Source organism: Chrysemys picta, chromosome 23 (assembly GCF_011386835.1).
Source record: "Chrysemys picta bellii isolate R12L10 chromosome 23, ASM1138683v2, whole genome shotgun sequence".
Classification (NCBI taxonomy): domain Eukaryota; kingdom Metazoa; phylum Chordata; order Testudines; family Emydidae; genus Chrysemys; species Chrysemys picta.
Window position 1 is genome coordinate 9,887,491 of NC_088813.1, and position 27,465 is coordinate 9,914,955.

General features: G+C 49.0%; 2 protein-coding genes across 7 annotated transcripts in view; one reads left to right on the top strand and one right to left on the bottom strand.

Annotated features, from left to right (window-relative positions):
- The window catches only part of WDTC1 (WD and tetratricopeptide repeats 1), a 42,979-nt gene extending 40,396 nt beyond the window's left edge, over positions 1–2,583 (bottom strand). Inside the window, exon 1 of one of the 3 annotated variants that reach the window (XM_005302003.5) lies at positions 2,165–2,583. The gene's annotated coding sequence lies outside the window, so the exon portion shown is untranslated. The remainder of the gene's footprint in view (positions 1–2,164) is intronic. The other 2 variants (XM_042844665.2, XM_005302004.5) reach the window with 2 other exon arrangements.
- Positions 2,584–6,462: 3,879 nt separating this feature from the next.
- Positions 6,463–27,465, top strand: part of SLC9A1 (solute carrier family 9 member A1) — a 64,307-nt gene continuing 43,304 nt past the window's right edge. For 2 of the 4 annotated variants that reach the window (XM_005302005.5, XM_042844666.2), the window contains exon 1: positions 13,163–14,845. In XM_005302005.5, coding sequence (XP_005302062.1) covers positions 14,491–14,845 — 355 coding nt within the window. In that variant the 5' untranslated portion in view covers positions 13,163–14,490. Of the gene's footprint in view, positions 6,815–7,016; positions 7,064–7,351; positions 7,480–7,574; positions 7,668–13,162; positions 14,846–27,465 lie in introns of those variants that run through there. The other 2 variants (XM_065576858.1, XM_065576859.1) reach the window with 2 other exon arrangements.

A 27,465-nucleotide genomic window follows, 5' to 3' on the forward strand; every position in this document is an offset into this window, starting at 1 on the left:
CCCACTTAATCTGCAACACACGTAGTGCAGCTGGGGATGGTGGACAACAGAAAGGCTGCCACCGGTGCATGGAGCTGCCATCACACTGACCCTATGGGGAGGAGGAAGAAAGCGAATCTAACCCAAACCGATCTTGTTCTTTTCCCACCTGACCCGACCCCAACACTTGCAGTTGGGTCCCATCGGGTTCAGGTCGTGTCCCAGGGCTCTGCTCCTAAAATCCTGCATGTGACATCTCAGAGGGATCAGCTTGATTGGGGCAGTGTTAGTGGAGGATCTTTGTTTTGTTTTTAAACAAACTCAGACTTGTACTAGGTCTTCAAACCCAACTGTCCAGAGATGGGTGTCTCTATGGAATAGCCCTAGACACCTGGGAGGAACAAGGGAGGGGACAGTCACTGGGCTGGGAGTCAGGAGGAGGGAGAGCAGCACATCACCTGTCAAGGGATAGGAAGCTGTGCAGGTGTCTATGGGAGATATGTCAGGGCAAGGGAAGAGAGGAAAGTTACCAGATAGGGATGGAGAAGAAAGTGGGGAGAACAGGGAAGGCATTGGGCTGGGAGGTGGGGCACAGCCAGGGAGGGAAGCAGTTATTTAAGGGAGTGGATAAGCAATTACCTGCCAGGGGGCACGCAAGAGCAGTAGGTATGCAAAGGGCAGGCAGACATGCAGAGGGAGGGGAGGCAGAGGGACAGTTACCTGTTGGGGGCAGGAGGAGAATGGAGTGACACTGTGGGGATAGGAGCAGTTACTTGGGAGGGGTAGGGCAGGGGGTGTAGCAGAGAAGAGAATGGGTAGTTACTTGTCATGAGAATACAGCAGTGAGGATATGAAGAGGGGACAGTCACCTGTCAGGGCAGGGGGCAATTGCATGGCAGGACAGGGGGCTATAGCAAGAGAAGGATGGGGCTGTTACCTGGCAGGGCTGGGGGCCAGTTACCTCACCAGGGGAGGAAGGCCGGGGGGGGGCAGAGGGTGTCGTGGCAGAGAAAGAGGGCAGTTACCTGCTAGGACCAGGGGTGCAGTGGGGGAGAGGACCGAGGCCAAGACCAGGGGTGTAGTGGGGGTAATTGCCTGGGGGGGGGGGCAGGGCATAGCGGGGGGGGGCAGTTTATTGGCAGAGGGCAGGGCCAGGGATGTAATGGGGGAAGGGACAGTTACCTAGCAGGGGGGTAGGGCCAGGATCAGGGGTGTAGTGGGGGAGGGGACAGGGATATAGTGACAGGGGAGGGGCAGTTACCTAGTGCGGGGGGACAGGGGTATAGCGGGGGGATGACAGGGGTATAGTGGCAGGACAAGGTAAGGGGTGTAGTGGGGGAAGGGAGGGGCAGTTACCGAGCTGGGGGGGGGGTGCAGAGCCAGGGGTATAGTGGTGGGGGGGCAGTTACCTGGCGGGGGCAGTTACCTGGTGAGGGGAGGGGGCGGGACAGGCCGGGGGTGTAGTGGGGGAGGGAAGGGTCAGTTACCTAGCCGGGGGGGGGGGGTGCAGAGCCAGGGGTACAGTGGTGGGGGGGCAGTTACCTGGTGAGGGGAGGGGGCAGGACAGGGCAGGGGTGTAGTGGGGGAGGGGAGGGGCAGTTACCTAGCCGGGGGGGGGGGACAGAGTCAGGGGTACAGTAGTGGTGGGGGGAGGCGGCGGCAGGCCGGGGGTGTAGTGGGGGAGGGAAGGGTCAGTTACCTAGCCGGGGTGTGTGTGTGCAGAGCCAGTGGTATAGTGGCAGGCGGGGGGCAGTTACCTGGCGGGGGGAGGACAGGGCCAGGGGTACAGTGGCGGGGGGGCAGTTACCGGGTGAGGGGAGGGGGCGGGACAGGGCAGGGGTGTAGTGGGGGAGGGGAGGGGCAGTTACCTAGCCGGGGGGGGGGGGGGGGACAGAGCCAGGGGTACAGTGGCGGGGGGGCAGTTACCGGGTGGGGGGAGGGGGCGGGGCGGGACAGGCCGGGGGGTGTAGTTGGGGAGGGGAGGAGCAGTTACCTAGCCGGGGGGGGGGGGGGACAGAGCCAGGGGTACAGTGGCGGGGGGGCAGTTACCGGGTGGGGGGAGGGGCGGGGCGGGACAGGCCGGGGGTGTAGTGGGGGAGGGGAGGGGCAGTTACCTAGCCGGGGAGGGGGTGCAGAGCCAGGGGTACAGTGCCGGGGGGGGGGGGGGAGAGAAGGGGGCAGTTACCTGTCAGGCCTCCTCAGCGCGCACGCTCCGCAGGGAGTGGAAGTTGAGAGGCTCCATCCATGCAGGGGACAGCCCGGCCCTGGGCCCGGACAGGAGGCTCCCTCGGCGGGTGGGGCTGGCCACCCTAGCCCCTCGCCATGCTCCGCAGCCCCAGGCTGGCTGGGACTCGGTCCCTCCCCAGCCCCCTCCTCTGTTTATCTCCTCCAGCTGTCTGGGGCTCAGTAAACTCCCCCAGCACTGCGCCTGCGCCACGCTAACTACGCCACCACTCCTTCCCCGCGGCAGCCCTTACGCCACGCAAACAGCGCGGATTCGCTTCTAGAATCCCCCTTCCCCCGCCTATAACGTCTATCTGCCCGCGCTCGGAGTGACAACAGCCCCGACCAAAGAGATTCTCAGCTCGGCGGGCGGTTTGAACCAATCTGCCCGCAGATGCGTCAAGAGGGGCGGGGGTTGGAGCGCCGCTGCGCCTGCTGGGAGTTGTAGTTTGTTCAAGGAGGGCCGGCGGCCCATGCTAGACTATAAGAGGAGTTGATAAGTGGTAGCCCCGCTGGGCGGCGCGGTGTAAACCGGTGCCTCCCTTCCTGTGTGCTCTCCTCCAGCTAGGCTCCTGGGCAGCCCCAGCCTCACCCTCTTAGCCCATTGGCCTGCCAGGTCCCTAGGCCATGCTGAACTTACAGCCTCTCTATCCACCCCCCTAGGTCTTCAGGCCGAGCTAAGCCCCAGTCTCCCTTTCACCTACCTACCCATCTAGGGCCCTTAGGCTTCCCTGAGTCCTGGCCTCCTCCTCCTCCCACTAGACATGTTTCCTTAGGCCCCTCTCTGCCCTACTGTCCTGCCGCGTGTCACAGCAGCCAGGGAGCTCCAAATCCCCATCTCATGCTGTAGTTTTCCGTGGCACTTGGTCTGCTTGGAACTCCGTCTCAGAGGTGCCATGCCTGCCAGGCTTCTTCTCAAGCCAGAGTCCTGCTCTAACCCATTATGGTTTCCAAGTGTCCTGAAAGCCCAGTCTCACCTGTTAACATGTTACAGGGTCATTCTCTTCCTGAGCCCCAGCCTTGTGTTCCAGCCCAACGGTGCTGTGTCTTGTCTCCCTTCGGCCTACTCTAGAGCATAGGGTGTTCTGAATCTCTGGCTTGTAGTATTCACTATATCCACCTTCTGCTGAAACACCTCAAGGAGCAACCTCAAACCACCTAGAGTCCAGTGAGGTAAGTGGACATGTCCAAGTCTTGTCCGGAAAACCCAAATGCCTAAATTTGACTATCTGGTCTGCATACCAAACTGTCCTAGAAATCAAATGAGGAACCTGGTCTTATCTTAGGAAGCTCCAGGCTTGGACCTTTTTGCTGTGTTAAAGTATTTTTTCCAGGTGGTGGCACTGTTTGCAAAAATGCTCCTTCGCTTCATCATTCAAACACAGATCCCTGCAGTTCTGAGAGAACTAAACATTGCTCTTTGTTTTACCAACTAACAGAGATTTTTTGTGCCCCACTTTTCAGATCTGAGTCATGGGGCGGGAAGTACAATGCTGATTATGACTTGTCATGGTTAAGTCACAATCGACTCATTAGAAAGATGCAAAAATTTATAGTTACTAAAATTCCAAGAATCACTAGACTCCATTTAAAATCAAAATATCCTTTATTTTGCAATTAAATATTTTAAACCCTTTACTAATATTTAATAGTTTAAGGTGCATTTAAAACCACAATCCCATGCCTCCAGCTTCAACCCTGGCAGCATTGCAGGAGAAAACTGCTTCTGCCTTCTCCAACTTCTGCAGAAGGAGCAGCAGCCTCTTAAAACAGCTACTATATGTAAGCTCCATGAGTGTGTGTCCCCCTCTCCCCCCACACACACACTGAAACCCAGAGAACCAATGACCAACTACTACCTCTAATTGTGCAATCTCTCGTTATCTTTTTTGGCTTCCTCTTGTGGTATTTCTCAATGAAAATGGTGATAATATCACCATCACATCTATCCACTTTCTTGAGAAGGTCCCACAGGACACAACTGACTTTCTCCAGAAACTCTGCAAGATTAACAACCTCCCTCAGAATACTGTCCTTGCCACCATGGATGTCACCTCCCTATACCCCAACATCCCTCCCAATGGCAGCATCGCTGCCTGCCTCAAGTATCTACAAGACAATGGACAACACTCAGATATCCACCCCAAAAACAATTGCTAAACTCATCAATTTCATCCTCATCCATAATAATTTTACATTCAACAACAAACACTTTACCCATCCAATGGTTTGGGCACTAGGATGGCTCCCCAATATACCAACAACTTTGTGGGCTACCTTGAGGAAGAATTTCTGGACAAATTCACCATGAAACCAATGATATACCTGAGATACATCAATGATATTTTCATCCTCTGGAACAGATGACCTAAACTCCCTCATAGATTTCCACCACAACTTCAACAACCACCTCCCATCCATCAAACTCCCTGTAGAGCAGTGTTTCTCAACGCCCAGTCTGTGAACAAGAGTGGGTCCCTGAGATATCTCTGACACAGTTAGGAAGGCAGCAAGCCAGTCCCTGGTATCAAAAAGGTTGAGAAACACTGCTCTAGAAGACTCTCACACCAGCATCAACTTCCCGGACACCACAATCTGTTTCAACAATGGAACCCTACAGACAACTATATAGAAGAAACCTATGGATCATCACAGATCTAGTAACCACCCCAAACACACCAAGAAATCTGTTATCTACAGCCAGGCACTCGGATACCACAGAATATGCCCTGAGGAGAAAGTCTGGGCTGCATCCCCTAATTCACTTACAACCACCTTCACCAAACCAGGATACACCACCAGAGTAGATCACCTCATTGATCGCAAATGCCAGCGAGAGAACCTGCTTCAATACAGGAAAAAAAAATAAAACCTGACCGCACATCCCTTGTTTTTACCTACCACCCCACACTTGAACCCATACAGGATATCATTAAACAATTATAAACCATACTCAATGAGGACCACATGCTGAAATAAATCTTTCCCAAATCCCCTCTTCTGGCCTTCAAACAACCCCTCCAGCCTTGCCAAGCTCATCATCAGAAGCAAGCTCCGGCAGACCAGGACACACCAACTCAAACCAGCACCTGCTCCTGCCAGAAAAACAGATGCAAAACCTATAGACATATCTCCACTGCTGCAATGGGGCTTACTCATGCCTATCATAACATAACACTAAAATTCTTCCATTTTACAACACTCAAATGAAAATAGTTAGACCTTTATCACATCATTTAACTTAAATGTTCAATAAACACCCAGTTCCTTGTCTCCCACTCTTTCTTTAATAATAAAAAGCCAAAAACTTTGGGTAATAACACACCACTTGAAATTGGGACTGTAAACAACAAAATTCAGGAATTTCAAAGCTACATTCTCTATTGCAGTGTTAAGTAAGTGATATTGCACATATGCATTATATGAAGACTTGTATTTATAAAATTCTGAATGTGCAAGGGCTTGAAATAATCTCATCTAGTTCATATTATATCTCATTAGGGCTTCTGTTATGGAATTATTAGAAAAACAGGTCCCATGTGATCCAGTATCTAGTGTTCTTACATTAGAGAGAACCAAGTAGATTTATCTTCTTATCTGACTGCTTCTATGCACTGTATAAGCTCTGTAAGATCAGCTTTCTATTTTCATTATACTTTATTTTTCATTTAAATTTTTAAATTAGCCTCTATACTTAAATAATAATGCTTTACACCTGTACAACACCTTTTATTGGAGAATCTCAGTCTTTTGTGTGTTAATTAATTAAGCCTCACAACACTCTGCCAAGTAGACAAGTATCATTACCACCTCTGTCATGCAGAAGAAGAAACTGGAGTGGAGAAAGAGAGAGGTGAAGTGGTTTGCCCAAGGTCACCTAGCAAGTTGGTTGCAGAGCTTGGAATAGAACCTGCATTCACAGGTGCTAAATATTAGCCCGTGCCAATTATAATGAAATGTAAATTAAATAGTATATTTACTTCCCATATGTTTTTGCTGCACACATCAAAGGTAGAGAGGAGAAAAGCCACACCATTCCAGACTTCTTTTGGTTTGGTTTACAAGGGGATGTGGCAGAGAATCCAACAGGGAAGGAAGGCTGCATCTCATCTACTTTGCTCAGCTGATCATAAGTTACAATCAGCTGGGAGAAACAGGGAGAGGATGTAAAAAATCTCTTAAAAGGAGAGAGACCGGCATGCTAGGATATTCTTCATGAATGAAAAAAGCAGTAGGAACTGAGAAATAAATGGGTCAGCTATAGGGCTAGACTGTAGTAGAGGTACAAAAACATTAATAGCTGTGTGGTCTAATGGCCAGTGCATGGGCTAGGTAGTCAGGATTTCTGGTTTCTGTGTTCAGATGTGCCACTGCCTCATTATATGATTTAGGACAATGTAGTCTCCTATTTACCCCATCTGTGCAATGGCTATAAATAATGCTTACCTCCTCATTAATCAATGTTTGTGAAGCACTTTTAGATCCTCTGATCAAGGATCCCATAGAAGGGCAAGTTATGTTGCCAATTCCTCCAATATGGCTCCAGTGGAGCTGAATTCTGCATGAACGATGTGCAAATATAATGGAGAAAGGGCTTTGGAACTTGCATAAGGTAAGGCTATTGGCTGCTCCCATGAGTTCTAGACTGGGATATTAAGTGCATCTTTGTTTGGGATGCTGTGGGAGGGTCGTTTGTTTGTTTGTTTTTTACTTTCTGAAAAGGAAATTAGAAGGATGACAGGCCCTAGCTTCATTGGATACTTTTAAAGGTCTGTCTGCTTGCTCCATACAGTTGTATTTCTTGATTCTTGCAGATCAAGAAGCTTAAACTGAATTAATCAGGCTTCCTCCTGGCGTGAAGGTAAATGCATGTTCTAAAATCCATAGAGGGTATCTCTGGTAGATAGTTCGACTCCCCCCATAAAATGTGAATCATGACTAACTAGTAATCTGCACTGGGACAGCTGCTGGGCCTTGATGAATGGAAGAATACCGTATGTTTTTGCACTGTAGGGGTAGCCCAGTGCTGATCAGGAGATATTGCCCAGCTACAGTTACTTTCAGTCAAGCTGATTGTGAAATGTCTGACCAAAATAGCAAAAAATTAATTTGGAGCCCACGTCCTAATTGGCAAACCTCTTGTTTTCAGAGTCTAGGGAATTTGCACCTACTTACCACTATTACTGAGTGATCTAGATAAAGTCTGGCACCCTTGTGGAGATAGAAAGATTTGACCTAGTTACTTTGGGCACTATTTCCGGAAGAGAACCAGCCCAGGTGAGTGCCCTGGACAAGTGTCTATTTACCTGCCTGTTCCTAGGAATTGTAACTCCTTTTAAAGTTAATGGGAGTTTTGTCATTGATTTCTGCAGGAGGAGGATTGTTTGATGGCAAAACTCTCATCATGGTTAATAGTTCAGGAATAGGCCCCTACTCAGGAGCGTGTGACAAAGCTCTTCCTACAGGTAAATGTAAAGTCCAGGACTTTCTTGCAGATGAATTTGCTTGTCCAGTATGTATCATAGAATATCAGGGTTGGAAGGGACCTCAGGAGGTATCTAGTCCAACCCTCTGCTCAAAACAGGACCAATCCCCAACTAAATCATCCCAGCCAGGGCTTTGTCAAGCCTGACCTTAAAAACCTCTAAGAAAGGAGATTCCACCACCTCCCTAGGTAACCCATTCCAGTGCTTCACCACCCTCCTAGTGAAATAGTGTTTCCTAATATCCAACCTAAACCTCCCCCACTGCAACTTGAGACCATTGCTCCTTGTTCTGTCATCTGGTACAACTGAGAACAGTCTAGATCCATCCTCTTTGGAAATCCCTTTCAGGTAGTTGAAAGCAGCTATCAAATCCCCCCTCATTTTTCTCTTCTGTAGACTAAATAATCCCAGTTCCTTCAGCCTCTCCTCATAAGTCATGTGCTCCAGCCCCCTAATCATTTTTGTTGCCCTTCGCTGGACTCTTTCCAATTTGTCGACATCCTTCTCGTAGTGTGGGGCCCAAAACTGGACACAGTACTCCAGATGAGGCCTCACCAATGTCGAATAAAGGGGAACAATCACGTCCCTGGATCTGCTGGCAATGCTCCTATTTAACCAGCCCAAAATGCCATTCGCCTCCTTGGCAACAAGGACAAACTGTTGACTCATATCCAGCTTCTCGTCCACTGTAACCCCTAGGTCCTTTTCTGCAGAACTGCCTAGCCGCTCGGTCCCTAGTCTGTAGCAGTGCACGGGATTCTTCCGTATCCAAGCAGAAGTGAGACGTTAACACATTTGGCTGTTCCTGTTCAGGCTTGTGATTCATTTGAATGTTCTCTTCTTTCTAGTCAGAGATTAGTCAGGTTTATTCTTCATTGGTTCTCTTGGGTAACTGCCAGACCGTTAGTTCCCCTACTCTGGAGTAAGGATCTATTGAGCAATGTATACTTCAGTGATACTCAACCTGCAGTTCCTGTAGCCCGGTATTCAACTCTCCTTTTCTGTCTATCTAAACTGCAGCACAGCATCCTGGGAGACAATGCCTGTTTAAAACAAAGACCCGCTCAAGTGAATCCAAGGTCCTGAGTCTGCTATGCATGGGACTCTAGTTTGCTTCAGTGGGAGTGTTGCAAACTGAGAGTTTGCATTATCCCCGCAGTATCTGAGTGCCTCACAAACATTCATGAATTTATCCTCACCACACCCCTGTGAGGTAGGGACGTATCATGTGCCCCATTTTACGTTGGCAGTGTCTAGTTTTGCACTAAAACCATGCAAAACTCCCACTGATTTCAATGGAGCAGGCCCTGTGTGTTGTGCCCGGGGATGGGTGGCAGAGCCAGGAGCAGAGTTCGTGTCAGCTGACTCCCAAAAATCACATGCCTCACCACAAAACCATCCATGTTACTGCCGTGGTTTTATTTTACAGGTCTGCTTTTCTGGTGGCTCTTTGATTGGATTTAACAGCCAAGAACCAGATTTTTAAAGGTATTTAGGTGCCTAATGATACAAATAGATGCCTAGTGAGAGTTTACAAAAGCACCTAGTCATCTAACTCCAATGGGAGTCAGCATGGGTGGTGTGTGAATGGTTGGCTCGGGGAGGCTAGCCCCATCCCCAGCCCTTCCGCCCAAGTCCCTGCCCCTTCTGCCCAAGGCCACCGGCTCCTGCCCCAGCCTACCCCCTCCTCAGCCCCGGAGCGCCAGGCGGGCGGTGCAGCCCCAGCCCAAGCTGGGGGCCACAGTACAGGGGAAGGCAAGCGGCAGAGCTGGGACTGGGGGCGGAGTGTGGACGGGGCCGGGCCATGCCTGGCTGTTTGGGGTGGCTCAGCCTCCCCCAGCCTATGATACCCCCCACCAGGGTTCCCTCTAATTTTTTACGTCCATGTGTGGAATGAAATTTATGTGCCCCAATATGGAGGTGATGTGTGGTGGAGGTGGGGCCAAGGGGTTTGAAGTGTGGGAGGGGGCTCAGGGCAGGGGCAGAAGGTTGGGGTGCAGGGCGGTGAGGGTTCTGGCTGGGGGTGCGGGCTCTGGGGATGAGGGTTTGGGGTGCGGGCTGCGGCGGGGAGAGAGGACTCCCTCCATCCCTCTCTCCCCACAGCAGCTCAGGGCCGGGTGAGAGGCCCCTCTCCCAGGCCATGGCAGCTCCAGCGGGCCTGGGCTGGGCCGGGCCGGGGGAGGGGTGCCTCTCCCCAGCTGCACAGCTTACAGGGAACTTAACCCACCACCCATGGGAGTTAGGTGCTTTTGTAAATCCTACAAGGCACCTATCTTCTTCTTTAGGCACCTAAATACCTTTTAAAAATCTGGTCCCAAGAGGCTGTGTAGGGCTTAAGGTTTGGCCAGGTCTGGTACATTGACTGTATCCTTGGTAGTAAATCTCCTTTCTACTTGTATACATGCATAAGGAGTCAACGAAAACAGGCTATACGTTCTCTTGGTTGGCTTTGCTGGTTTGCTTTCACAATGTCTAGTGTTCCTTGGTATGCTTTGTTGCATGCTTTTCCTTGCTGTGTTTATTTTATAGATTGTACATGCTGGAGCTTGAGTTCCAGGGAGCGTGCTGGGCGCAGAAATTGTTTGAATGAGACCTTATCTAAGTTCCTGTATGTTTTATGGGTGGTTGTTTCTGTCTCTCTCTGTATTGAGGTGCCCATCACCATGGCGTCTCTCCTTCTCACACTCCATTAAAGATCCCATGGCATCTTTAATGAGGTGTCCCATGGACAGGTGAGCAAAGCCCGCAGGTAAGTGGGGAACATGGAGACCTGGGAGATGGGTCGGAAACGAGAGGGAGTGTGGATTATATTGTCAGAGAGAAAGGAGGATCAGGACAAAACTGGGAGGAAAGATCAAACCAGTATCTTAAATGCCTATATACAAATGCGAGACGTATGGGTAATAAGCAGGAAGAACTGGAAGTGCTAATAAATAAATACAACTATGACATTGTTGGCACCACTGAAACTTGGTGGGATAATACACATGATTGGAATGTTGGTGTGGATGGGTACAGCTTGCTCAGGAAGGATAGACAGGGGAAAAAGGGAGGAGGTGTTGCCTTATATATTAAAAATGTACGCGCTTGGACTGAGGTGGAGATGGACATAGGAGATGGAAGTGTTGAGTCTCTGGGTTAGGCTAAAAGGGGTAAAAAACAAGGGTGATGTCATGCTAGGAGTCTACTACAGGCCACCTAACCAGGTGGAAGAGGTGGATGAGGCTTTTTTTAAACAAATAACAAAATCATCCAAAGCCCAAGATTTGGTAGTGATGGGGGACTTCAACTATCCGGATATATGTTGAGAAAATAACACAGCGGGGCACAGACTATCCAACAAATTCTTGGACTGCATTGCAGACAACTTTTTATTTCAGAAGGTTGAAAAAGCTACTGGAGGGAAGCTGTTCTAGACTTGATATTAACAAATAGGGAGGAACTCCTGGAGAATTTGAAAGTAGAAGGCAGCTTGGGTGAAAGTGATCATGAAATCATAGAGTTTGCAATTCTAAGGAAGGGTAGAAGGAAGAACAGCAAAATAGAGACAATGGATTTCAGGAAGGCAGATTTTGGTAAGCTCAGAGAGCTGATAGGTAAGGTCCCATGGGAATCAAGACTGAGGGGAAAAACAACTGAGGAGAGTTGGCAGTTTTTCAAAGGGACACTATTAAGGGCCCAAAAGCAAGCTATTCCGCTGGTTAGGAAAGATAGAAAATGTGGCAAAAGACCACCTTGGCTTAACCACAAGATCTTGCATGATCTAAAAAATAAAAAGGAGTCATATAAAACATGGAAACTAGGACAGATTACAAAGGATGAATATAGGCAAACAACACAGGAATGCAGGGGCAAGATTAGAAAGGGAAAGGCACAAAATGAGCTCAAACTAGCTATGGGAATAAAGGGAAACAAGAAGACTTTTTATCAATACATTAGAAGCAAGAGGAAGACCAAAGACAGGGTAGGCCCACTGCTTAGTGAAGAGGGAGAAACAGTAACAGGAAACTTGAAAATGGCAGAGATGCTTAATGACTTCCTTGTTTCGGTCTTCACCGAGAAGTCTGAAGGAATGCCTGACATAGTGAATACTAATAGGAAGGGGGTAGGTTTAGCAGATAAAATAAAAAAAAAAGAACAAGTTAAAAATCACTTAGAAAAGTTAGATGCCTGCAAGTCACCAGGGCCTGATGAAATGCATCTTAGAATACTCAAGGAGCTAATAGAGGGGGTATCTGAGCCTCTAGCTATTATCTTTGGAAAATCATGGAAGACGGGAGAGATTTCAGAAGACTGGAAAAGGGCAAATATAGTGCTCATCTATAAAAAGGGAAATAAAAACAACCCAGGAAACTACAGACCAGTTAGTTTAACTTCTGTGCTAGGGAAGATAATGGAGCAAGTAATTAAGGAAATCATCTGCAAACACTTGGAAGGTGGTAAGGTGATAGGGAACAGCCAGCATGGATTTGTTCTTTACAAATCATGTCAAACCAATCTGATAGCTTTCTTCGATAGGATAACGAGTCTTGTGGATAAGGGAGAAGCTGTGGATGTGGTATACCTAGACTTTAGTAAGGCATTTGATGCGGTCTCTCATGATATTCTTATTGATAAACTAGGCAAATACAATTTAGATGGGGCTACTATAAGGTGGGTGCATAACTGGCTGGATAACTGTACTCAGAGAGTTGTTATTAATGGTTCCCAATCCTGCTGGAAAGGCATAACAAGTGGGGTTCCGCAGGGGTTTGTTTTGGGGCTGGCTCTGTTCAATATCTTCATTAATGACTTAGATATTGGCATAGAAAGTACGCTTATTAAGTTTGCGGATGATACCAAACTGGGAGGGATTGCAACTGCTTTGGAGGACAAGGTCATAATTCAAAATGATCTGGACAAATTGGAGAAATGGTCTGAGTTAAACAGGATGAAGTTTAACAAAGACAAATGCAAAGTGCTCCACTTAGGGAAAAAAAAATCAGTTTCACACATACAGAATGGGAAGAGACTGTCTAGGAAGGAGTACGGCAGAAAGGGATCTAGAGGTTATAGTGGACCACAAGCTAAATATGAGTCAACAGTGTGATGCTGTTGCAAAAAAAGCAAACATGATTCTGGGATGTATTAACAGGTGTGTTGTGAGCAAGACACGAGAAGTCGTTCTTCCGCTCTACTCTGCTCTGGTTAGGCCTCAGCTGGAGTATTGTGTCCAGTTCTGGGCACCGCATTTCAAGAAAGATGTGGAGAAATTGGAAAGGGTCCAGAGAAGAGCAACAAGAATGATTAAAGGTCTTGAGAACATGACCTATGAAGGAAGGCTGAAAGAATTGGGTTTGTTTAGTTTGGAAAAGAGAAGACTGAGAGGGGACATGATAGCAGTTTTCAGGTATCTAAAAGGGTGTCATAAGGAGGAGGGAGAAAACTTGTTCACCTTAGCCTCTAAGGATAGAACAAGAAGCAATGGACTTAAACTGCAGCAAGGGAGGTCTCGGTTGGACATTAGGAAAAAGTTCCTAACTGTCAGGGTGGTTAAACACTGGAATAAATTGCCTAGGGAGGTTGTGGAATCTCCATCTCTGGAGATATTTAAGAGTAGGTTAGATAAATGTCTATCAGGGATGGTCTAGACAGTATTTGGTCCTGCCATGCGGGCAGGGGACTGGACTCGATGACCTCTCGAGGTCCCTTCCAGTCCTAGAATCTATGAATCTTTCTTAAGAGCTGGATTTTGTCCCACTGCCTGTGGCTACCAACTCCCCCGTCTCTTCCATGGCTAGTCCTGCTAAGGGGCTGATACCTACTCCCCAGAGGTGGCCGCATTTTTATATCTGGGATTGCCCTGACTTTAGAGGGCTGAATCCTGTGTCCTAAGGGTCACTTGCAGGAAGAGCGGGTCCCCTGAAAGCTGGCCAGGGCGCGCACTTGCCCTGGATGCTGGGGGTGCCCCATGAAACCTGCGTGCCCCGTGGGTGGGACTAGGGCCAGGCCAGCCCTCCCACCCGCTCTCCCTTCCTTCGGGTGGCAGCGGGACCCTGTGCACTGCTGCTCCCGGCCGGTGGGTGCTGCTGGAGATGCGGCAGCGGCCCGGCGGCTGCCTGCCTCTCTCCGCGTCCTTGTCTCGGCGGCTATAAGGCTGGGAGCCGGCCGGCGGGCAGGAGCTCAGCGTGCGCTGCGGGAGGAGCCGAGCTGCCGGAGCGGGGCTGCGCTGCGGGGACTCCCGGGGCCCCCCGATCCCCTCTACCCGGAGCCCCGGGGCGGGCCGCCAGGCAGCCGGCCTGCCCCCGCCCCGCCGGAGGGAGGGACCTGGGCGAGCCCTTCTCCGGCAGAGAGGAACCGGCTTCTCCGGGGCGCGGGCTGCACCCTTCACCACCGCCCTCTGCTTCGGCCCCTTCCCCCCGCCGGCCCGGGGCTCCCCTGGGGGCTGCTGCACCCTGTGTCCCCGGGGGCTGCTGCACCGCGCTCCCGCCGCTGTCCCCGGCGCGGGGAAGAGCGGGGGAGGGTGTCTTTGCATTGCGTTTGGCTCTGCAGGACTCTCGCTTTCCTGCCTGCAGGCTCTGCCCCTCCCCGGGGAAGCGTCCGGCCCAGTTCTGGTCTCGGGAGTTATTTATTTTATTTTGTTAAATCCACTTTCCAGGGGAAGACTGGAGCGGTCTGTTGGTGGCTCTGTCCCCTTCTCCCCTCCCCTCGCGCTTTCTTGTCCTCTGCAGCGGCCCCTTTGCGCTCCCCATGAAGCCCCCTGGGACAGGCTTCCTCTGAAATAGCCGGGCAGCGGGGCTCTCTCTTGGAGGGCAAGGGAAAGATGCAGGCGAAAGGCTCCCGTGCCCCTTCCCTCCGCGCTTTGCCCTTTTTGTTCATTGTGGCAGCCCTCCTAGGGCTGCTGCCCTTGCTTCACAGCCATGGCTTGCAGCCTAATCCGATGCTGGCCTCTGAGCCACCCCACCACTACCCAGCAGTCATCAGTGGAAGTGAACCTGGGGATTTCACCGCAGCCCCTCACGATGTCTCCCAGGAGATTCGCCCTCTGCCCAACCGCACCAGCCCTGGGCACGTCAAGTACCGGAAAGCCTTCCCGGTCCTGGGCATTGACTACACCCATGTGCGGATACCGTTTGAGATCTCCCTCTGGATACTGCTGGCATGTCTCATGAAACTGGGTACGTTGGCATCACTTCTCTGCAGGCGGTGTGGGTGGAGGGTATGTATACAGTGCCCAAACTTGCAGGCTTAGGAGTCGGGACTCCTGGGTTCTCTTCCTGATGAGTATCCCTGTGATCTTGGGGAAAGTGCTCAACCATTCTGTGCTTTCCGCTCTGTAAAATGGGTCTAAAACTTGCTTCACAGGGGAGTTGTAAGATTTGTTGGTAAAGGTCTCCAAGATCCTTGGATGAAATATGGTATAGAAGTAGCAACTGTTGACCATTCTGTTACAAAGAAAAATTAGATGGATCAGATAACCTTCACTTCTGTTTCCTTTTACAGCTGACCCTCCCTAATGAGGAAGGATGGTCCAGTGGTTAGGGCTCTCTTGGGAGACCTAGGTTCAGACCCTTGTCCTACTACAGACCGCCTGTGAGATCTTGAGCAAGGCACTTTGTTTCTCAGTGCCTCAGTTCCCCACCTGTACGAGAGGGATAATTGCACTTCCTCTCTCTGACATGTTGTGGGATAAATATACTAAACATTGTGAGGTGCTCAGGTACTCTAAAAGTTGGGACATATAAGTACCTAGATATCCTGGAGAGAGAACGATCCCAAATGGGGTCTGATGTACTGAGGTTCTGACAGAAAATCTCTCAGAACTTCTGCAGCACGATTAATACCAGTTGAATTCTCCGGCATCTGACGGGCGCAAACTTGGTCTTATCGCATCCCTAGATTTCAAAGCTGGCTTTTGACTCTCGGTGTAGAGGTCAAACTGGCCACTCTCCAACTGGTGACATCTCGGTTTATATTCTGTCGTAATGCCCAGAGTGCACATGATGTGTCTGCCGCTTCCTGTTTTGGATGGTCATGGGGGAGGAGATCTGCATTTCCTTTCTTTCATTCCTGACTCTTGCCATTAATTATTTTAAACCTAACACTCCTAGAGGCTCTTCTGTAGTGCTCTGTAACTTGCTGAATCTTACGCCAGGCTCCTATCAGACTCTTGAGAGCTAACAGAAAGATTGGCTGGGAAATCTCATGGCTGGCTCTGCCTGCCCTGGTTCTGGTGTAATAGACCCCAAGCACTGGACTGGTAATTCAGGGCGAACTGCTGATCACTGGCTGAGATTACAGAAATGTCCCCCCCCCCCCCCAAGTTGGTGTGGTTGGGGAGTGTATGTGTAGATATGAACAACTTTCAATACTTTTCTGAGGGCCTCTTAACCTTTTATTTGAATCTAGGGATATAAGTGTTAACATTTAGGCCCAGAAGACTTCCGTGTGTCTGTCTGTGTAAGATCGAGTGGTTAAAGCAGGTATTGAATCAGGACTCCTGGGTTCTGTCCCCCCTCCCCTCCCAACTCTGACATTAGCTGGGCAAGTCTTTTCAAGTGCTCTTAAATATCCTTAGAAGAAGGTGCCAGACAAATAAGCAATGCTGTTGGTTTTCTTTTCATAGCCATAGTCCCCTCTCAGCTGGCACGTGTTCCATATGTTAAGTAACTTGTAGTAACTGATTCCAGTTACTTCACTGCATTTACAGTCTTCCTTAACTCTATTGGGTGGAGCAACGAGGAGTCTGGTGGCACCTTAAAGACTAACAGATTTATTTGGGGATAAGCTTTCGTGGGTAAAAAACCCACTTCGTCCGTTGCATCCGAAGAAGAGCGTTTTTTACCCACGAAAGGTTATGCCCAAATAAATCTTAGTCTTTAAGGTGCCACCAAACTCTGTGTTGTTCTTGTGGATACAGACTAACACGTCTACCCCTCTGATACTCTATTGGGTGGGGAAATCAGAAACCTCTATGCGCTGGTAGAAGGGGGGGGGTGCTGCTGTTTATTCTGGTCTTTAGCCACACAGAACCCGGTTTCAATCCTGTTAGTGTGTGTCAAGGCATGCCTTGTGGTTGGTGTGCAAGATGTGAAACTGGTGTTGGCAGGTGAAAAGCACCAGGACAGGCAGCAGAAATACCCTGTAAGGAAATATGATGTGCCGAGGGTGGGGAATGGGGTTAGGGAATTTCTAATTTCCAGTAGGTTTGCTGGCTGCCTTCTTTTGTGAGCATCTTCATTTATCAGAGTGATCTGTAGTGTCTACGCAGAGGCTGCGACACAGCAGTTTCTGCAGAACTCTGCATTGTGGGTTAGGGCTGTTTGTGCTGTTTTAAGGTTGTTTTTGGTCAGTAGCAGAGCCTGTCGCTTCTTACACATCGAAGAGATTGTGGGAGTCTGGGTGTTCGGGGTCCATGTTTTAGGAGGACCAGTCTTGCAGCTTTTCAAGGATGTCTGAGAACCCATTGCAGGTAACTGAGGTGTTGGGGACACAGCATATACCACAGCCTAGGTTGCCTTACTCCTGTTAGTTCTGGCTGTAGATCAAAGATGGAACATCCTCTTCCTTGGCCTTATTTCCAAGGGATTTGATGCTGGGTCAGATCAGCATGGGTGAGAATAACTGTCTTAGTGTGTTTCTGGGTCTTAGCTCATAGTTCCCGACTGCACCCCTTAAACTAGTGATTTACCCGTATAAACCAATGTTTTCCAAATGAATGAGTTGCTAAGATCATTGCTGTGGTTGTACCTGTTAGAGCAGTGGTTCACAACCTGGCGTCTGGGGCCCCCTTTGGGGCTGCGAGCAGGTTTCAGGGGGTCCGCCAAGCAGGATCAGTGTTAGACTTGCTGGGCCCCAGGGACAAGGCCAAAGTCCCACTGCATGGAGCTGCAGCCTGAGGCCCTGAGCAACTTAGCTTCATGGTGCCCCCTGTGGCATGTGGCCCTGGGCTTTTGTCCTGCTTGCTTACCTTTAACGCCGGCCCTGGCTTTTATATGCAGAAAACCAGTTATTGTGGCACAGGGGGCCGTGGAGTTCTTATAGCATGTTGGGGGGGGGGCACAGAAAGAAAAAGGTTGAGAACCCCTGTGTTAGAGAACGTGTCCCTGCCTCTGGGAGGAGCAAACTCACTGGGCTGGCAAGAGCTTACTGTGCACTCCTAGCCCCACCCTTGTACTCATGGTGTTCTGGCTGTGTAATTCAGTCTTCAGACAGATAGGCAAGTCTGTAATTGTGGGTGCTGATACAGATCAATGCAGTGGAATCTAAAATGACAGGACTTGAGAGTTCCAGGTTTGATTAACCAGGCCAAGGATTTATCCTCCAAATCTTTCATGCTTCCTTTCCCCACAGGGCCTAATACAAAGTGAGGGCAGGATTGGAATGGCTAATGGCAATAGTGTTTTGCACTGTATGTGGTTCTCTTTATTTTCAAAGCCCTTGGCAAACTTTGACTTATACCTGTGAAAGCCCTGGGTGGTGGGTAAACATATTACTGCCATCTTACAGATCGGGAAACCGGTGCAGCGAGTTTGACTTGCCCACACCACACAGGGAAACAGTCCGGGAGCTGGGATTACAACTCAGGAGCTTCTGTTTTCTAGTGCTGGGTTTAGTCCACTGGCCCAGGCTGCCTCTCCACTGAGGCAGGGGCTGATGATTGAACAGTCTGAATAATGATGCCTGGGCTATTGCAGAGACCCAGGGGACAGGATTAAAATCCTGGGAAGTGCTGTTCTGGATACCTATGACTGGTGGCCATATGGACGGGCTGCTCGGTGCACACTGAAAACTGGAAAAGAAGCTGAAGAACTTGGGGTAAAAATTAATGGGCCGTTATCAGGGTCAACAGATCCCAGCTATACTTTGTCATATTCCTCAATCTCCCTCCCCCCCCCCCCTCCTGGTTTTAAAACCTCCTTTCCTCTCTTAAAGGAGTCCCTTGGGGTATCTTTGTATGGTGGTTTAATCTGTGCCAAGCCAGCACTGCAAGAACCTCAACGTCCTAGTTGCTTGGCCTACCAGCCCAGTCTTGAGGGACCTGATTCCTTGGGATCTCGGGCATGTGCACATTGGCTGACCTTGGCGCGCTCGTCTTGTGGCGTGCTTCAAAGAGCAGCTATCTTGCAAATTTCAGTTACCTGCCGGCTTGTGAGAATGTAACGGGCACTAGAAGTGAGCGCTAGTGTAACACAAACACGCTTGTGGCTGTGATCTCCACCAGCCATGGAGACTAGGATTGTTGCTGACTCACCTAGTCCCAGCACCTGAGGTTAGGACTGATGCTGATTTATTAATTAATTAATTAAGAGGCATTTTAAGATGGAATGCTCAGTGAAATGCACCAGAATGGGCTACAGGGATGTAAGTTGAAATACCTTCTATGCCCCATCTAACATGCAGGAAATGTGTTGTAACAGTTTTGCTTCATTTGTCTAGTTGGAACTATACCATGGTATAACCATAATAGATAATGGAAGCGTTACGCCCCTAATCTTCATTTGGGAGCTTGGTTATAGGGAGTCTGGTGGTGTAACATTATTTGCTGTGTGGCGAGTTCAGTTGTGTAGATGGGCCCTTGATCACCACCCACTCAGGAGGAGATAGTGGTAGCTAAGCTTCTAACCAGTGATTCTGCAGTGCAAAGAATCATCCATCTGCGTGAAGCAGGCACAGATGATTTCCCCTGGGTTTAGCACTGAGTCTTTGGTAGGGCATTTGGGGTAGAAATTTTAAGACCATTTCTCACATGGCCTCACTGAAGACAAAACTGGGTTCTTGTGCTGTTGAGTCACCTTCTCTCCCACTCACCCTTTCATTTTTATTCTTTTAGGTTTCTCCTAAGTCTTTCTTTACGCCCTGTTAGCTAATTTTCTCTTAGTGCAACATCAGTTGGTAGGACTAGAATCACCTGTGACTTCAGAACTCAAGGTTAGAGAAAGGGAGCCGACCTTCAGTGCCAATGCTCCAGGAGACAGGCATTTAATTCAGACATAAATAAATCTCTCTCATTTCCACTGGAATGGAAAGAATGAGCAAGGAATGCAAATAAAGGCTTAATAACGAATTGCAGTAATAGTACCTGTCATGGTGTCTCTTTTCAGTGCCAGACTATAGCAGAATAGGCCAGGGACTGGCAGTCAGGATTCTCCTCTGCCACCGATTTGCTGTTTGGCCTTGGGTAAGTCACTTCACCTGGGTGCCTCACTTTCCTGACCTGTGCAGTAAAAATACGTTGCAGGAGTGTTGAGGTTTAACTGTGTCAATCGAGCACTTGGAGACCCCCAGTCTGTTTTATAGAAGTGCAAAATATTATTGCCCTGTGTTGGGAATTGTGCGGGTTCAAGGTGTGGCAGCATGTCTGATCCTTTCTCTCTAAGCCTTTCATATTGCACTGAAGGAGGCTTTGGATGTGACCCCTTTCACATAGCAAGCCTCTGAGTGTGACCCCCCCCCTTAATAAATTAAAAACACTTTTCAAATATATTTAACGCCATTATAAATGCTGGAGGCAAAGCGGAGTTTGGGGTGGAGGTTGACAGCTTGTGACCCCCCCATGTAATAACCTCGTGACCCCCTGAGGGGTCCCGACCCCCAGTTTGAGACCCCCTGCTCTACCGTGTGAGACATTAAATCACCAGCTGATGCAGCCCGCCTGTTTGGTTGGAGCCTGTTATAATGATTGAGTCATCGCTGGTTTTTCTTCACAGCACTTGGTCTTTCTGAATGTCTGGGTCAGGGTTGTCTGGTCTACACCAACCTGTCTCTTCAGAGCAGCAGACAGCAACCAATACGTCACAAATATCCATGTCCTTGTTAGCTACGTTAAATTAGCTGTAAAGTGAGCTGAGCATCTATTATTAGGAAAAATAACACTTTGCTTTCCTCCTGTTCCAGGTAGACATAGACCCTGTGTTATGGAGAATAGTCAGTGGGCTGTAGTGGAGTTAAAGACGTTTCTGATGTCTGTTAGGCTAGGCTTCTTGGGCCCATTTACAATATGCAGGACAAGATCTGTTTCAGTAATCCTATGTTACGCTCTCAGAAATGTCACTAACTTCAGCAGACGGCTTCCTGCAGTGGCATCTGATTCCTGCAGCCAAACATTCAGTGCTCTTTTTACTTCCTTTTCAGAATGCCACACGCACACCTATGACACTATAACAGACATGGGCAAACTACGTCCCGCGGGACCATCCTGCCCGACCCCTGAGCTCCCGTCCGGGGAGCCTAGTCCCCGGCCTCTCCCCTGCAGCCATGCCGCTGCGTGGGCCACGCTCTGGCCCGCCGCTCCCGCTGGGCAGCATGGGGAGCGTAGCTGGCTCTGGCCGGGTGTCTCGGCTGCGAGCTCCTGCTGCTGGTAAGGGGGTAGGGAGCGGGGGGGGGGTGTGGTAAGGCAGCGGTGGGTCCTGGGGGGCAGTCAGGGAGGAGGGGGTGGTTGGATGGGGCGGAGGTTCTGCGGGGGCAGTCGGGATGGGGAACAGGGAGGGTTGGGAGTGGGAGTCCCAGGGGGCCTGTCAGGGGGTGGGGATGTGGTTGTGGATAGGGGTTGGGAGGGCAGTCAGAGGACAGGGAGCGGGGGGGTTGGATAAGGGGGTGGGATCCCAGGGGGCAGTTAGGGGCAGGGGGTCCCGGGAGGGTGTGGTCAGGGGATGAGGAGCAGAGAGTGGTTGGATAGGGGGTGGGAGTCACAGGAGGGCTGTCAGGGGGTGGGGGTGTGGATAGGGGCAGGGAGCAGGGGGGTTGGATAGGGGGCCAGGGTCCCAGGAGGGGGCAGTCAGGGGACAAGGAGCAGGGGGGGTTGGATGGGTTGGGAATTCTGAAGGGGGCAGCCAGGGTGTTTGGGGAGGCACAGCCTTCCCTACCCAGCCCTCCATATAGTTGCGCAACCTTGATGTGGCCCTCGGGCCAAAATGTTTGCCCACCTCTGCACTACAACAATGAATAAAAAGGAAGGAGGTTCCTGCCCCCAAAAAACTTTCATTTTGAGCTAGAAAAAGGACAACAAAGAGACAAAAGAGAAGTGGAGTTAGAGGGGGATAGGTACTTTTGAAAAGCCCATCCATTACAAATATATACCTGCTCTAACAAAAATATCCTGTGATCTTTTACCCTAAGTCCCACTGTCAGTGATTCTAAGGCTCCTAAGTTACATAGGTGCTCTTGAAAATTTTACCCTTTGGTTCCTACATGCCTAAACCACTTCTGGAAATGGGACTTCAGCACTTTGAAAAGCCCACCCATTATAAAAAGAGGAACCAACAAGACGTGTGTATTGATATTTATTGTATCGTAGGATTTTTAAGTATCTAAGGTTTGAGGAGTTAACTTCAATGAGATACCATAGTGAGGAATGTGGTAGATACCTACCCTGGCATGAGAGGCTGGAATAGAAACCAGTGTGGGGGAAGTTTGGCTGAAAGACGTGAATCAAGAGAAGGATGAGGCTGCATAGTGCGTAGGATTGGGGAAGATATTCTGGGCATGAGGGCAGGCGTGCCAGAAGGCACCGACTCACAGGTGGGAGGAGACCCGGGGCATTCTAAGCTTATGCCATGCAGGCGTGGGCAGCTTTCACTGTTACTGGACTCTGAAACCAAAGATCCAAGAAATGCATCGAGTGACCAGTTTTCTGTCTTCACACGAGCTCTCCTCATCGTGACAGTAACGCAGGTTTCTTTAAGAAGACATCACTCTTATTCCTAGAAGAATTTAGGGAGCTGCTCTGAATGTCACAACAAGCTTCTGACCAGGTTGGAAGCAGAGCAGGTTTGAGTGTCAGTGGAATAATGAGCAAGAAAAGAATTGAAACACAAATTGCTCTCATGTTGTTGCATTAGCTGAACCAATAAGAGCATCCAGAAAGTAGGCAGGGAATGTGACTAGTGGACAACAAGCCAACTTCTGCCATGATACCTGTAAGGGACTGGCCAACTAGCAGTGACTTGAGAGAAAAGCAGTTGGAGACAGTGATACATACATACTTACTTGTATGTTTATCCCTCTCCCCCATTTTTGTTTGTTCTGTTAGATTGTAAGCTCCTCGAGGCAAGGACTGTATTCTCTGATGTATGTGGAAAGCAACTAGCACACCGCAGGCTCGAATGTCACGGAAATTCTAGAGTAGCAATTGGGCTAGTTGCCAGAGTGGAAAGGTGTCTGAACTCTTGCAGGGCCCACTGTTTGTCTAGTGAGGCTGATTCCCTACTCTCAGTGCCTCTTTCCCCATCTGGACAATCAGGATAATACATTCTGCCTGGGTATTGAAGCTTGATTCATGAACATGAGTAAATGATTCTGAGGTTCTTGTCTAGCTGGTGCTATAGAAGTGCAAATTATTCTTAATTATAATAAACACTCTCCTTTCAGAAGCAGCCGTGTTGGTCTTTCTCGCTTCCTTATCTGTGAGTGATCCTAATGCACACAGCTATTTCTTTCCTGCCTTTTCATACAGTTTGCCAGCATGACTGAGGGTTGAGAAGGAGATTGGCAGTGGTCTTTTCTCTCATGCCTGTCTGCTGCTAGAACCTGAACAGAAGAACGATCCAAACAGTTTCCTCCAGGGAACTGAGGAAAGTACTAATGTAATTCGAGCGTGAGCGGTGAAAAATTCCTCCCATGGAATATGGGTTATTTACAGAGTGGGAAGAACATGAGCATCTGTGTGCATGTGATGTCTGCAAATGCAGCCTGTACCCCCCCTGGAGAGCACTCCCCAGTGAGCACTAGTGTCTGCTAAAATACAATCCGTATCAGGCTACACCTCAAGACTAGCGTGGAATGTCCCGGCCTGAAGCCGCCTCTTATGAACAGGTTGAGGGCATGCCCAAGGATCTACACTCCCTCCCAGTAAGTTTCTGGGTGGAATTCAAGGTGTTGGTGTTAACCTATAAAGCCATAAATGGTTCAGGGTTGTGGTTACTAGGGTCTCAATGAAGATAATTAACTGTTGGACCAACCTACCTTAGGACATGGCAGATTCTCAGTCACTTGCAGTCTTTAAACCAAGACTAGATATATTTAGCTATGCTGTCGCTCAAACAGAAGTGACGGGTTTGAAGCAGAAATTATTGGATGGGGTGCTTTAGCTTGTGTTATGCAGGAGGCCAAACAAGATGATCGTAATGATCTCTTCTGGCTTTAAAAACGATGAATCTGAGATATTCTGCCCTCATGCCACAACTGTGATCATCAAAGGAACTTGAACTAGCATTCCCTAGCAAATTAACCACTGGTTGAGTACTAGTAGGTGCACTCCAGATAACATCTCTAAACATGGTATGAAGGCCAGATTAAGTGGAGAATGGAGCAGAGGAGAAACATGAGTTAGATATTGGCACCAGTATTGAGGGAGGTAATGCTGTTCTCACTGGATTGTAAGTAGGTAGAGATCTTGGATCCTGAAGAATCAACATTTTTTCTTTCAGGGGACCCACTTTTTTTATTTAGGTAAAACAGAAATTCAGTAAACATTTTGTTACTGTGTCGAAAAATAGCCTTGCCTTACTGTAACCCGTTCTCCCCTCAAAAACATCCCTTCCCGGTGTGAAGCTATAGACGTCTCCACACGAGACTGCCCCTAAAATACTTCCGGTAATGTGGTAAGTTCGGAATCTTCTTAACGTAGCTGGTCCAGTGGCTCAGTGAATGGATTTGTGGGTACTGAGGGAGGAAACTTTAGAAGCAAACGATAATGAGGAATGAATTACTGCAGCAGTGTTGTAAACACTGGATTCTTTCACTCCCAAAGGCTTAATTTGTTCAGATAAAAACTGAAATCCATCCGGAATACACTGTGAGAATGCAGCCTTACTGAGCCTACTTTAAGTAGCATTAGTTAAGGAAGTATTTTCCTTACCTGCTCCCACCTGTTGCTATAAAAAGGCCTTAAGCACTTGTTTCTTATCTCTTAGGGCAGGGGTGGCCAACCTGTGCCTCCGGAGCCACATGCGGCTCTTCAGAAGTTAATATGCAGCTCTTTGCATAGACGCTGACTCCTGGGCTGGAACTACAGGCGCCAACTTTCCAATGTGCCAGGGGGTGCTCACTGCTCAACCCCTGGCTCTGCCCCAGGCCCTCACTCCTTCCAGCACCCTTGTTCCTCCCTCCATTCCCCCAGAGCCTCCTGCACACCACAAAACAGCTGATTGCAGTGGGAAGGGAGGGGGAGGCACTGATCGGCTGGGCCACCGGGGGCAGGAGGCACTGCGGGGGGGAGCTAATGGGGGACTGCTGACTTATTACTGTGGAACTTTGGCAATGTACATTGGTAGATTCTGGCTCCTTCTCAAGCTCAGGTTGGCCACCCCTGTTTTTAGGGCCTGAATCTGCTTCTGTTGATTTCAAAGGGATCATGGGGAAAGGCTCCCAACAAACCCACTTTAGGTAACACCAAAATGAAGAAAACACCCTTTAAAGGAGCAGGGAGGTCTTGACTGTTGTTTGACTTCGGAAGCCCAGTGTGTGTGGCCTGTGCCCTGCTGCACTACATTAGGCATGTTGCTTATCCTCCATGCCTATACATGCTGTACTGTGCTCATGTTAGCACCTGAATGCCTTTCAGTACTGTAGTAACCGCTGTGACTAGCATGTGTATAAACACTCAGAGCTATATGTTAGAGAAGCCATGGTCAAAGAAATGTACCTTGCACTTAATGGTAAGGTTTGTGATGGTACTTGGTTCTTACGGGAGTTCGTTCCACAGTCTTGGGCTGGCTCCGGAGGAAACTGCATCTAGTGCCCCTCTTTCCCCCTCTGTAAGATGGCTATATTATTTACAGGGCCTTTGCGGCACTTGATATTCGTAAAGTGCTTTGAGATCCTCAGGTGGAAAGTCCAATAAATGCAAAGTATTATTCACAACTCGACGAAAACAAATGCATTTCCCTCAGCTAGGAGTGACTCATAGGCATCACAGCATCCAGTCTCCTGTGTCACCAGGTAGGCGGTGAAAGTTGCAATACAATAAGCTCCTGGGGACAGCTCTTGTATTCCGTTTAATGGTGGGGAAAAAAATAATTTCTCTAGCTTTACCAAGCCCGCAAGGGACGTGTTTACTAGCGCAAAATCCTTTCTGGTAATCTGCAGTGGGATTTTTTTTTTCCGTTCTCAGAAATATTCCCAGGTTGGGCGTCACTTTCATGCCATACTAAATCTTAGTGGCAGCCCCAGGTGAGGTGGTAGTTTCTGAGCCTGATGCATGAGGTTTCAGCAGCACAGACCCCATTAGCATACTCTTATGCATAGATAAGCCCTTGAAGAGAAAGACCTTAATTTTCTCTTGGGAGGCCTCTTTCCATTGCAATCGGCATTCCTTGGGGTTTGAAACTTACTTCATTCTCCTTTCCATAACCCAAAGTGTAAATGAATGGAGCCAGTAGTGATTCTACAGGTCCCCTGTGTGTGAAACTGAACTGGCTATATCCTAGGGTATGTGTGTACTGCAATCATGGCATGAATGAATGCACCTTGAGCCAACATACCCAAGTTAATCTAGCTGGCTCAGGTCCTAAAACAGTGAAAACACGTCAGTGCGGGCGAGCCCTGCAAGAAATCATCCAGGGTTCCTGGCAGGTTTGTACAGTTCATGCAGCTGCAGTCTCATTGTTCCAGGACCCAGGCTAGCTCGGGTATGTCCCTTCGAGCTGCAGTCGTACTCTGTGATTGCAGTATAGACGTACCCTCCGGTGTGTGCTGCTGGGGATGACTCCAGAGGGCAGGTTCTGTAAACAGTATATTTGTTTGTTTCTATTGTAGCTCCTAGGAGCCCCCAGTCATGGGCCAGAACCCTGTTGTGCTAGGCACTGTACAAACACAGAACAAAAAAGAACAGGAGTACTTGTGGCACCTTCGAGACTAACAAATTTATTAGAGCATAAGCTTTCGTGGACTACAGCCCACTTCTTCGGATGCATATAGAATGGAACTGTAGTCCACGAAAGCTTATGCTCTAATAAATTTGTTAGTCTCTAAGGTGCCACAAGTCCTCCTGTTCTTCTTTTTGCGGATACAGACTAACACGGCTGTTACTCTGAAACAGAACAAAAAGACAGTCCCTGACCCAAACAACTGACCGTCTAAGTATAAGACAAGAAACAACAGAGGGGTACAGACAGACTGATGGGACACAGTGAGACAATAGTCGTATGCATGATAGTGGTTAATACTGTGTCTGAATACAGCTCTAAAGACTGACCACTGCAAGGCCCCATATACCCCCCCCCCCCCAGTGGAAGTGTCGTGGATTTCTGTAGGTATAGCCTGCAAAACTGCACCTCTCGCCATTACTGGAAACGGCTCAAGAAGCGGCAAGTGATGTCAGATGCTGATGTGGAATTTACAAAGTGGCTCACGTCTCCCAGAAAGCCAATGACCAACATGCATTGCCAATTGTGCTATTTGGGGTTTTTTTTTTTTTTTTGGTCTGGGAAGCTACAGGAATATTTCCACTGTGATTCCCACTATCCCTACTCAGAGGGTAGTAGTGCAGAGTGGTGGGGAGACCAACAGACTATTTCCCTAGAAGCTTTGTTGTCCACCCACCCCACTCTCCCTCAGGACTTGCTAAATATGCCTTTCTAATCTGAGAAGAGCAGTTGTGCTCTTTTAGTTGGTGAGTTTATTTATGGCCCATTAATATGACTGATGCAAGTCTTATGATCATATTAACCATTTATGAGGCTTCACTAAGGTGCAGCAGGCAGTGCCTTTCTACACGATGGTAACCTGTGTTGTGCAATAGAAGACAAGAGGCCAGGAAGTGGTGGTAATTCCTTTAAAAGGAGGAATAATTGGACCA